The following is a 12,359-nucleotide window of genomic DNA, read 5'->3' as shown; positions in this document are numbered from 1 at the left end:
TCTCTCTCTCTCTCTCTCTCTGCGTTGGTCAGTCCCCCCCCCCGCCCGCCCCTCTCTCTCTGCGTTGGTCAGTTCCCCCTGCCCGCCCCTCTCATTATGCGTTGGTGAGCCCCCCGCCCGCCCCTCTCTCTCTGCGTTGGTCAGTCCCCCCCTCCCGGCTCTCTCTCTCTGCGTTGGTCAGTCCCCCCCTCCCGCCCCTCTCTCTCTGCGTTGGTCAGTCCCCCCCTCCCGCCCCTCTCTCTCTGCGTTGGTCAGTCCCCCCCTCCCGCCCCTCTCTCTCTGCGTTGGTCAGTCCCCCCCTCCCGCCCCTCTCTCTCTGCGTTGGTCAGTCCCCCCCTCCCGCCCCTCTCTCTCTGCGTTGGTCAGTCCCCCCCTCCCGCCCCTCTCTCTCTGCGTTGGTCAGTCCCCCCCTCCCGCCCCTCTCTCTCTGCGTTGGTCAGTCCCCCCCTCCCGCCCCTCTCTCTCTGCTTTGGTCAGTCCCCCCCCCCCCCCGCCCCTCTCTCTGCTTTGGTCAGTCCCCCCCCCTCCCGCCCCTCTCTCTCTGCGTTGGTCAGTACCCCCCTCCCGCCCCTCTCTATCTGCGTTGGTCAGTACCCCCCTCCCGCCCCTCTCTCTCTGCGTTGGTCAGTCCCCCCCCCCCCGCCCCTCTCTCTCTGCGTTGGTCAGTCCCCCCCCCCGCCCGCCCCTCTCTCTCTCTCTGCGTTAGTCAGTCCCCCCCCCGCCCGCCCCTCTCTCTCTGCGTTGGTCAGTTCCCCCTGCCCGCCCCTCTCATTATGCGTTGGTGAGCCCCCCCGCCCGCCCCTCTCTCTCTGCGTTGGTCAGTCCCCCCCTCCCGGCTCTCTCTCTCTGCGTTGGTCAGTCCCCCCCTCCCGCCCCTCTCTCTCTGCGTTGGTCAGTCCCCCCCTCCCGCCCCTCTCTCTCTGCGTTGGTCAGTACCCCCCTCCCGCCCCTCTCTCTCTGCGTTGGTCAGTCCCCCCCTCCCGCCCCTCTCTCTCTGCGTTGGTCAGTCCCCCCCTCCCGCCCCTCTCTCTCTGCGTTGGTCAGTCCCCCCCTCCCGCCCCTCTCTCTCTGCGTTGGTCAGTCCTCCCCTCCCGCCCCTCTCTCTCTGCGTTGGTCAGTCCCCCCTCCCGCCCCTCTCTCCCTGCGTTGGTCAGTCCCCCCCCTCCCGCCCCTCTCTCCCTGCGTTGGTCAGTCCCCCCCCTCCCGCCCCTCTCTCTCTGCTTTGGTCAGTCCCCCCCCCCCGCCCCTCTCTCTCTGCTTTGGTCAGTCCCCCCCCCTCCCGCCCCTCTCTCTCTGCGTTGGTCAGTACCCCCCTCCTGCCCCTCTCTATCTGCGTTGGTCAGTACCCCCCCTCCCGCCCCTCTCTCTCTGCGTTGGTCAGTACCCCCCTCCCGCCCCTCTCTCTCTGCGTTGGTCAGTCCCCCCCCCCGCCCCTCTCTCTCTGCTTTGGTCAGTCCCCCCCCCCCGCCCGCCCCTCTCTCTCTCTCTCTCTCTGCGTTGGTCAGTCCCCCCCCCCCCGCCCGCCCCTCTCTCTCTGCGTTGGTCAGTTCCCCCTGCCCGCCCCTCTCATTATGCGTTGGTGAGCCCCCCGCCCGCCCCTCTCTCTCTGCGTTGGTCAGTCCCCCCCTCCCGGCTCTCTCTCTCTGCGTTGGTCAGTCCCCCCCTCCCGCCCCTCTCTCTCTGCGTTGGTCAGTCCCCCCCTCCCGCCCCTCTCTCTCTGCGTTGGTCAGTCCCCCCCTCCCGCCCCTCTCTCTCTGCGTTGGTCAGTCCCCCCCTCCCGCCCCTCTCTCTCTGCGTTGGTCACTCCCCCCCGCCCCTCTCTCTCTGCGTTGGTCACTCCCCCCCGCCCCTCTCTCTCTGCGTTGGTCAGTCCCCCCTCCCGCCCCTCTCTCTCTGCGTTGGTCAGTCCCCCCCTCCCGCCCCTCTCTCTCTGCGTTGGTCAGTCCCCCCCTCCCGCCCCTCTCTCTCTGCGTTGGTCAGTCCCCCCCTTCCGCCCCTCTCTCTCTGCGTTGGTCAGTCCCCCCCTCCCGCCCCTCTCTCTCTGCGTTGGTCAGTCCCCCCCTCCCGCCCCTCTCTCTCTGCGTTGGTCAGTCCCCCCCTCCCGCCCCTCTCTCTCTGCTTTGGTCAGTCCCCCCCCCCGCCCCTCTCTCTCTGCGTTGGTCAGTCCCCCCCCTCCCGCCCCTCTCTCTCTGCGTTGGTCAGTACCCCCCTCCCGCCCCTCTCTATCTGCGTTGGTCAGTACCCCCCTCCCGCCCCTCTCTCTCTGCGTTGGTCAGTCCCCCCCCCCGCCCCTCTCTCTCTGCGTTGGTCAGTCCCCCCCCCGCCCGCCCCTCTCTCTCTCTCTGCGTTAGTCAGTCCCCCCCCCCGCCCGCCCCTCTCTCTCTGCGTTGTCAGTTCCCCCTGCCCGCCCCTCTCATTATGCGTTGGTGAGCCCCCCGCCCGCCCCTCTCTCTCTGCGTTGGTCAGTCCCCCCCTCCCGGCTCTCTCTCTCTGCGTTGGTCAGTCCCCCCTCCCGCCCCTCTCTCTCTGCGTTGGTCAGTCCCCCCCTCCCGCCCCTCTCTCTCTGCGTTGGTCAGTCCCCCCCTCCCGCCCCTCTCTCTCTGCGTTTGGTCAGTCCCCCCCTCCCGCCCCTCTCTCTCTGCGTTGGTCAGTCCCCCCGCCCGCCCCTCTCTCTCTGTGTTGGTCAGTCCCCCCCCCCGCCCGCCCCTCTCTCTCTCTGCGTTGGTGAGCCCCCCCCCCCCGCCCGCCCCTCTCTCTCTGCGTTGGTCAGTCCCCCCCGCCCGCCCCTCTCTCTGTGCGTTGGTGAGTCCCCCCCCACCCCGCCCGCCCACTCTCTCCTGTGCGTTGGTGAGTCCCCCCCACCCCCGCCCGCCCCTCTCATTCTGTGTTGGTGAGTCCCCCCGCGCCCCTCTCATTCTGCGTTGGTGAGCCGCCCCGCCCGCCCCTCTCATTCTGCGTTGGTCAGTCCCTCCGCCCGCCCCTCTCATTCTGCGTTGGTGAGCCCCCCTCGCCGCCCTCTCATTCTGCGTTGGTGAGCCCCCCCCGCCCGCCCTCTCATTCTGCGTTGGTCAGTCCCCCTGCCCGCCCCTCTCATTCTGCGTTGGTCAGTCCCCCCCACCCGCCCCTCTCATTCTGCGTTGGTCAGTCCCCCCCACCCGCCCCTCTCTCTCTCTGCGTTGGTCAGTCCCCCCCCCCGCCCGCCCCTCTCTCTCTCTGCGTTGGTCAGTCCCCCCCCCGCCCGCTCCTCTCTCTCTGCGTTGGTCAGTCCCCCCCGCCCGCCCCTCTCTCTCTGCGTTGGTCGGTCCCCCCCGCCCGCCCCTCTCTCTCTGCGTTGGTCAGTCCCCCCCGCCCGCCCCTCTCTCTCTGCGTTGGTCAGTCCCCATCGCCCGCCCCTCTCTCTCTGCGTTGGTCAGTCCCCATCGCCCGCCCCTCTCTCTCTGCGTTGGTCAGTCCCCATCGCCCGCCCCTCTCTCTCTGCGTTGGTCAGTCCCCATCGCCCGCCCCTCTCTCTCTGCGTTGGTCAGTCCCCATCGCCCGCCCCTCTCTCTCTGCGTTGGTCACTCCCCCCGCCCGCCCCTCTCTCTCTGCGTTGGTCACTCCCCCCGCCCGCCCCTCTCTCTCTGCGTTGGTCACTCCCCCCCGCCCGCCCCTCTCTCTCTCTGCGTTGGTCAGTCCCCCCCTCCCGCCCCTCTCTCTCTGCGTTGGTCAGTCCCCCCCTCCCGCCCCTCTCTCTCTGCGTTGGTCAGTCCCCCCCTCCCGCCCCTCTCTCTCTGCGTTGGTCAGTCCCCCCCTCCCGCCCCTCTCTCTCTGCGTTGGTCAGTCCCCCCGCCCGCCCCTCTCTCTCTGTGTTGGTCAGTCCCCCCCCGCCCGCCCCTCTCTCTCTCTCTCTCTCTCTGCGTTGGTGAGCCCCCCCCCCCGGCCCGCCCCTCTCTCTCTGCGTTGGTCAGTCCCCCCCGCCCGCCCCTCTCTCTCTGTGCGTTGGTGAGTCCCCCCACACCCCCCGCCCGCCCCTCTCATTCTGTGTTGGTGAGTACCCCCCGCCCGCCCCTCTCATTCTGTGTTGGTGAGTACCCCCCGCCCGCCCCTCTCATTCTGCGTTGGTCAGTCCCCCCCGCCCGCCCCTCTCATTCTGCGTTGGTCAGTCCCCCCCGCCCGCCCCTCTCATTCTGCGTTGGTGAGCCCCCCCGCCCGCCCCTCTCATTCTGCGTTGGTGAGCCCCCCGCCCGCCCCTCTCATTCTGCGTTGGTCAGTCCCCCCCGCCCGCCCCTCTCATTCTGCGTTGGTCAGTCCCCCCCGCCCGCCCCTCTCATTCTGCGTTGGTCAGTCCCCCCCACCCGCCCCTCTCATTCTGCGTTGGTCAGTCCCCCCCGCCCGCCCCTCTCATTCTGCGTTGGTCAGTCCCCCCCACCCACCCCTCTCTCTCTCTGCGTTGGTCAGTCCCCCCCCCCCGCCCGCCCCTCTCTCTCTCTGCGTTGGTCAGTCCCCCCCCCGCCCGCTCCTCTCTCTCTGCGTTGGTCAGTCCCCATCGCCCGCCCCTCTCTCTCTGCGTTGGTCAGTCCCCCCGCCCGCCCCCCTCTCTCTCTGCGTTGGTCACTCCCCCCCGCCCGCCCCTCTCTCTCTGCGTTGGTCACTCCCCCCCGCCCCTCTCTCTCTGCGTTGGTCACTCCCCCCGCCCGCCCCTCTCTCTCTGCATTGGTCAGTACCCCCGCCCGCCCCTCTCTCTCTGCATTGGTCAGTCCCCCCCGTCCGCCCCTCTCTCTCTGCATTGGTCAGTCCCCCACGCCCGCCCCTCTCTCTCTGCATTGGTCAGTCCCCCACGCCCGCCCCTCTCTCTGCATTGGTCAGTCCCGCCCGCCCCTCACTCTCTGCGTTGCCCAGCCCTCTCCACACCAACTGCCATTAGGGAGGATGGAAAGCACTGACCCAGCTAACGTTTGCTGCTTCATTGCGTTTTTTTTCTCAGTTATTTTCCGTCGTTTAACTGCCACTTGCCCTCCCTTTGTTCACCCCACATTTAATTGGTTAAGACAAATGCTCGCTCATAGGCGAGACCTTTTGACTTTGCCTATGTTTTTTTACTGTTTGATCGGGGGATTGGAGTTGGAAGTCCCCATCTGTGACTTGGACTAATGCAATGGTGTTAGTGGTGTGCGAGTGTAGGATATTTGAAATCAGACCTCGTCGGCACCACATGCAGTGTCGGGGATTCTGTTCCCACTCGGCAACAATTGATGTCTGTGATCGCAAAACAGCACATCATCCTCTTGCAAGCATGTGATTATTGGAAATTGGATTTCACACAGGTAGCGGTGTGCCTTTTAAATCGCCTGCTAATTCCAAACTATAACTTAAATTTAAAGCCACTTGAATGAATGAAAGGTGAGGCGCAAAGCCCTTGTTAGTTGGGGTGAGTCCCTAATTTGACCAATTCTACAACTCCAGTAGATGGCCTATTCTGAGGGCTTGTTGGTCGTTTGAGTTTGCCGTCATGTTACTTTATATGAAACAAAAGCTTTCCCCTGCCAAGAATCAATCCGCTTAAAGTCTAGTTTTGTTCCATCATTGACGTTTGTCTAGTACACAAGACCGCAAGAACCTGTGTTGAGTGTGCGCACCAGGTTCGATCAAGCATGATTCAGATTGGGGTGCCTGAGGAAGCATTTATTCCCTCACCCCAGTCCAATTACATTTACTCATTACTATGTGTGGTGGTAAAGGAGTTGATGACTACACTATACTGCCAGTTGTAGTTGACATTAATGGGGGTTAAATATCCAGATTGGCTACCTGGTGGGGCATGATACCTACACAATACTTACTGGGGGCGGGCTTACTGAACAGTGCTGCCTCTTGCTGCTGCAAATGCCTGTAATTATTGCACAGCAGTATATGTTGGGGAGACGAGTGTTTGTCTACTTTTAAAAGGAAGTGATTATCAGAAGTATTGTGTGAGATGAGCCTCGAAAATCTTCAATTTTCTGTTTACACAGATTATTGGAAGGTCCTCGACCCCCACTTTATCACTCCACACTAAACTTCTAAATGTTTTTTAAAATGTTGTTCTTCAAAATGCCTGTGCCCAATCCCAAGTAACTGAATTTTTGGCCGGAAAACCTTCCGTTTCTTGTATGCATGAGAATGTAGAGTGAAAGAAGGGAATAGTTTTGAACTGCAGCTTAAGAGTGATTTAAATTTGATTAGAGGTATGACGAGGGCACGCGGCATAGAAAGATTAAAAAAACTGGATTTCTTTAGCAAACATTTGCTTAACTAATGCGTCGCTTGTCTGTCATTGCTGTGCTGCCGTATATAACTTTATCTCGAACTGGTGTTTGTTAGAAGAAAAAAATACACTGTTTTTTTTTTTTCTTTTTAAGTGGTCAGTAACTTTTCTGTTCCCGTTATATGCGATCTAGTATGGCTTTATTTAATATTTGGATTTATGTATTCCTTTTCTTTTGCAGTCTATACCCACCTATTAATTCGGACCCACAAAGGCAAGATTATAAGCGTGAATTTGATGCTGACCTTCAGGAGTACAAAAAGCTGCAGGTTGATTTAGAGGAAATCAGTAAAGCCATAATTCAGCTGGATCGGAAGCTAGACGAGCATCCCGAAAACACCAAGGAATACAGGGTAATGTTTAGATGAATAAACACATTTATGACGTAAACAAATCGGAGCTTGTGTGGAAATGCCACATTGGTCCAGCAGTTTGCTTCAAGTGCAGCAAGTATGAGTTTGCAGTAATATGTTTAATTAGTAGAACAACAATTGAACAATGTGCAAAGGGACAGCAATGTTGTAATGAGATCATATGCAGAAGTTCCAGAACTTTAGAACTGCAAAGGGTTTTCTTCTACACGTTTTGACTGCAGCCAAGCCTGTCTAGGCTAGGTTTGCTGGTCCACATTTCTCCCATAACTTTGTTTTGATTTCATCCGGTGAAATGCATGAACACATGGTGTACAAGGGGCAGTGAAGTTTGAATGCATATTTTCTTAGAAATGCATGGAGCTCGATCTTACACAGACATTAATTTCTAGAATTATGAATGAATGAAATTATTTGTAGAGCGTGCGATGGCCAAACGGCTTCCTGGCGCTGAGAGCTCTAAAGAACAGAACAGACCAGGCCAGGAGGATTAGCGGGGGTAGGCCAGGGCAAACAGGAAAGTTTTAAGCGCCTTACGGAAGTGTGAAAAGATAGGGATCGAGCGCATAGAAAGAGGAAGAGAATTCCAGAACCGGGGTGCAAGAACAGAGAATCGGGTTCCACCAGTGCGAGATTTGTGAAAACGGGGAACAGTAAGGAGGGCAGAAGAAGATGAGCGGAGAGTGCGGGCAGGAGTGTGAGGGGAAATCAGGGAGTTGATGAAAGCCGGTGCAGAGTGATCAAGGCACCCTAGTTTGAACAAAGATCTCTGCAGGATGGGTAACCAGTGGAGGGATTTGAGGACGGGAGTGATGTGATGGGTTTTGGGCAAGTGAAAGATGAGACGGGCAGCCTGATTCTGGATAGCTTGAAGGCGGCGGGTTTCATAGGCAGGAATGCCAGCGAACAAGCTATTGCCATAATCAAGGCGGGAGGTGATAAGGGCAGAAACAATGATTTTGAGGGAGTCAAGAGAAAAGAAGCGGGAGATTTTCCGTATAATCCGGAGGGAGAGAAAACAGGAGGACACCACGGCACTGACCTGGCCGTGCATGGACAGGTCCTGACTGACCTTGATGCCCAGAGTTTTGACAGAGGAAACAGGAGTGGGAGGGGGGCCAAGAATAGGGGGCCAGAAAACAGGGGACCAAGGGCTGGATGAGCCGCCAGTCAGGACAAGCTCAGTCTTATCTGGATTGAGCTTGAGGTGGTTGGCGCCCATCCACCCAGAAATAAAGACCATAGTGGAGTGAAAGAAAGGTAGGGAGTGAGAAGGAGAAGAAAGATCAAAGATGAGCTGGAGGTCATCTGCGTAATTATACACAGAGACCCCCCGCTCAAGAAGGGAAGAGATAAGTGGATGGATGTAAAGATTGAAAAGAAGGGGAGAAAGGGAGGAACCTTGGGGGACCCCACAGGGCACCGGGAGGGGGGGAGCAGAAAAGCCGGGGAGGTGAACAGCTTGAGAACGTCCTGTCAGAAAGGACGTAATCCAGGAGAGGGCAGGGCCTTGTATGCCCGCTGCGCTGACACGGTCCAAAAGAATGTTATGGTCGACCGTGTCAAACGCAGCGGACAGATCGAGGAGAATCAAAGCTTGGGGAGAGTTGAAATCAGCCTTGGCTTTGAGCTCGTCGAGGACGGCTAGCACCACGGTTTCGGTCGAATGACCCGAGCGGAAACCTGCTTGGTGAGAAGCAAGGAGTTGGTTCTGATCAACATAAGCAGAGAGACAGGAGGTGACGTAAGATTCCAGAATTTTAGCAAGATAAGGAAGAAGAGAGATAGGTCTGAAGTTAGAAGGGAGAGAAGGATCAAGACCAGGCTTTTTAAGAATAGGGGAAACAATAGCAGATTTGAATGAAGAAGGGACCAATCCAGTGGAAAGAGAGGCATTAAGGAGGGAGAGAGGGGTAGCGGGACAGGAAGAAAAAAGAGTTTTAAGAATGCGGGCAGGGGCACAGTCAGTGGGGGAGCCAGACTTGGTTTTAGTAAGCAGAGCTAGGAAAGAGTCCAAGGAGAGGGGGGGGAAAGAAGAGAAGGAAGATTTAGGCGCAGAGGGGACAGAGTGGAGTGGAGTAAAAGGAGTGACCGAGATGTTGGATTTAATTTTAACAATCTTCTCGATAAAGAAGTTGTTAAGTGAGGAACAAAGAGCCTGGGAGGGAGTAAAGTGAGGACAAGCACGATCAGAGGTGGCCAAATTGTTGACCAAGGAAAAAATATCTTTAGGTTTATTGGCCGATAGAGCCACTTGTTCAGAGAAATACTTGGTCTTTGTGGCCAAAATGTCCTTCTTGTACTCCTTAAGAGCAGACTTGTATTTGGCCTTGAGGTCGGGGCAGTAGCTGCGGCGCCAAAAATTTTTCCAGAATGAAAATATGTCCTGTGCGTGGGTGAAACCATTTGAGCTTGGTAGTAGACTGCACCTCCTATTATCATGTGCTCTAGAGCCAATAATTGTAGGGCTTGCTGGGTGTTAGCATCAAAGCACTTTAATAGACATAACGGTGGTTATACTGTAGTCCCTGAGTGGTGGGGGGCGTGGCCACGCTGGCAAACATAGCCCTTAAATCTGTGTGTGGCTTACTGATGCAGAGGTCTGGCCCGGGACCAGGATTCAATTCCCGACGCGGCAGGGTCCTGAGCCCAAAAATATCCACGGACTCGATAATTCTTGCCTTGGTGCCTACTCTAATCATGGGGTCCCATGCTGCAACTCAAGGTTGTATCCGGCACTGACCGAGCACCCCTGGGAGAGGCGCCGTCTTATCCTGGCGAACGCCCGATCCCTTCCAGTGTGAAGCCCAGGGCTAGGCAAGCCCCATTCTGGACTACAGCGCAAACCAATCGGAACACTGACGCCCAAGGAGAGAGCCATACATGCCCTCCGGCCTCTGTTTCCGGCGTTGGTACTTAATTTAAAGTACGGCCACCTGATCCATGCACAGAGAAACGTGCAAACCACCATACCAAGTAAATCGGCATACCAATTAAATCGGTGAACTCCACTTATTACCACGTGGATGCGCTACCGCTGGGCTTGTCTTATTCAGGCATGTTTTGTTATCATGTAAGTCCTGATGATGATCCCATGCATTTATTAGAGCTATAGGGATCGAAACGTCGACACCCAAGAGTGGGTTGACACTCATATCATTGTTTAAATATTTGTGTAAATTCCACTCCAGGCGACACTGCTAGCAACCTCTGAACTTTACGCAGTGCCCTGTCTTTGCTCTCTTTTTCCTTGCCTGAGAAACACCCTCTTTTTCACCCTATATCTATTTTTCCTTTCTTTGTCAGTACGGCACAGGCTTGTGTCGTGTGATTATTGTAATGTATACTTGACATTGTGTTTTGAAAATAAACTCCTTTCCCGGCTGGGTCAGGATATCTTGATTTGTATAGTCTCCATTGTGTTGCTATACCACATTGTGTATATGTTAAATAAGCTAAGTTCCACTGTTTCTTATAACGCAACTCTGGGCAATAGCTTGCTTAATCTCCACTACGGCGGCCCACCCGCTGCGGGATGCCTGGCTTTCACCTTGGGGATGCCCAGTAGGGGTTATCTCACCGGGAAAAAGCCAGGACGGGTTCCCAAGGCAAGCGCCTTGATGCCTTCGGGTGATACATGCGCTATATAAGTCGTAATACATTTACATATACAGGCCCCAAAATATAATTCCCTCCCATCTGCCCTGCAGTAAGCCGTCACCCTCATCAAGCTGCTCAATATCTCGCTGCCTGGGCTATGCTGCGACAACTGGAGGCTGCAAGATTGAGTGAGCGGGAGTGTCCTGCCCACCCTCGAGACCCCACGTGCACAAAGGCCATAGGTGAGCTTGAGGATCGGCTGCTGAGCCTTGCTGGTCCCCCCGCTCGCTACCAGCAATGTTGGGTGCCTTCTGCATGTCGTGGGCTATGGGTGTGGACTGCTGTGGCCAATGCCTACTGTGACCACTGCTGCTCAGAGGTTCCCGGGCCGCCGGTTGATGGCAGGAGCATAGCTGCAATGCAAGGCATTGGTACCCCTGCATGCACTGGGTGATGGCTCTGCCTTCCGGTAAGGAGCGGGAGAAGTAGTGACCGCTGGTTGCACATGTTCATGTCAGCACTTCAGAGGTTTCCTTGGCTTGGTGTGCTCTGTGGCCATGGTCTGGTTGTGGTGTAATGTTAGTTGAGTGGTTCCTACCTACAGGGAACGGCTCTCCTCCCCTTGTGACTGCTCTCGCACCACTGCCTGGTCAGCGCTACTGTGTTCTCGGAAGCCACTGTTGGATCTGGCACCCTGTGGCATGCCGCACTCTTCCTGCATCCGTGCTACCTGCCTTGCTGCTTTGGCCTCACTTGACTGCACTTACGCTATGGTGGGCGCTTCAGGCAGTGCGTGCGTTCAGGATGCCGGCCATACTATTGTTCTCATTGTGGTGCGAGCAGTTTCTCTACTACCACGCTGAGGTGTCCTGGCCTCCTGCCGGATTGCTCTGCACCACGCGGTCTTCTTTTTTAGGCCGCAGTGGGACTCCTGTTTGTGCTGTTCCCCGACTCCCTCCTGTTGCTTGCCTGGACCTCCCATCTACATGTCTGATGCTGGGGAGAGGGGATCTGACTCCAGCATCACAGATCAACTGCCTCGGGCAAGTGCCATCATGGAGGAGCTGCGGGCTGGATTCTGCTCCATAGATGCAATGTTTCATATGCGGACGAACCGCCTCAATCGCATGGGAGACGGGATTGACCACCAGGGAACCTGCCTCAGCTGTGCAGAATGTATATCAGGATTGGAGGATGGTGCTGCACACCTTACAAAACGTTGAAAAAAGATGGAGCGACTCCTTAAAGCAGTTGTTAAAAAATGAAGACCTTGAAGCAAGATAATACAAGAATACCATACGCATCATGGGAATTGCGGAGTCCACGAACATGAAATGCTCGGAACAGTTTGTAGAGCAGCTCCCTGCAGACATATTTAGAAGTTTGGGACCCCAGTCACCACCCGGAGTACCTCCTAGACCTATTGTTGCCTGCTTACTATACATTAGAGACAGACACAGCACTACAACTGACTCGCAAGCGGGGCCCATCGCAGTATCAGATGACTGCTGTCTCTTTTTACCCAGACTGCACATTGGCAGTGTAGGAGCCTTGCCGCAAATATCAATAGGTGAAGGCTATGCTTCGTAAGAAAGGCCTCCGGTACGGCATGCTGTACCTCGCCAGGTTGCGGGTAGATATCGTAAGAAAGGCCCGTTTTTTCAGATCGGCAGAGGCGAGGAATTTCTGTAAGAAACACCTCAAGCAGAGCCCCATCCCCTTGGACTACTCCAGATGGCATACCACCAGATTTGCAAGCCTCACAGAGCAAGGACCACTTTCCCTCTGGCTGATCTGTCCAATTCTGACTGGTCCATAGTGCTGTGCTTAGAACAAACACCTTTAGGCAGTGCCTTTAGCTCATTCTAGTGGCATTGTTCCAGATGGAATACTTGCCTGTAACCACATTTTATCCTACTTCAGGTATCTCGCATCATATGGGCTCCATTTTCTGTAGCGTTGTGCACCCCCTTTGGTGTATACCAGACTAAGTCTTTTGGGATTCATGTTGGCTTGTTTGGTTCATATGGGATTCACTGGGCAGTTTGGTGCCCTGTGTGGGAGGGGAAGATTGCTCAAATAGGGGTTGTTTTTTTCATTTAATG

At 56.6% G+C, this 12,359-nt stretch overlaps 1 protein-coding gene across 1 annotated transcript in view; it reads left to right on the top strand.

The window, feature by feature from the left end:
• The window catches only part of OCLN (occludin), a 183,502-nt gene that overhangs the window by 127,476 nt on the left and 43,667 nt on the right, over window positions 1–12,359 (top strand). The window contains exon 7 of the mRNA XM_086960820.1: window positions 6,465–6,636. Within this exon, the coding sequence (XP_086816946.1) occupies window positions 6,465–6,636 (172 nt within the window). The remainder of the gene's footprint in view (window positions 1–6,464; window positions 6,637–12,359) is intronic.

This window comes from Lissotriton vulgaris, chromosome 3_1, assembly GCF_964263255.1.
Source record: "Lissotriton vulgaris chromosome 3_1, aLisVul1.2, whole genome shotgun sequence".
NCBI lineage: Eukaryota > Metazoa > Chordata > Amphibia > Caudata > Salamandridae > Lissotriton > Lissotriton vulgaris.
The sequence above is the reverse complement of the archived record's forward strand: the minus strand, read 5'-3'. Positions and strand labels throughout refer to the sequence as shown.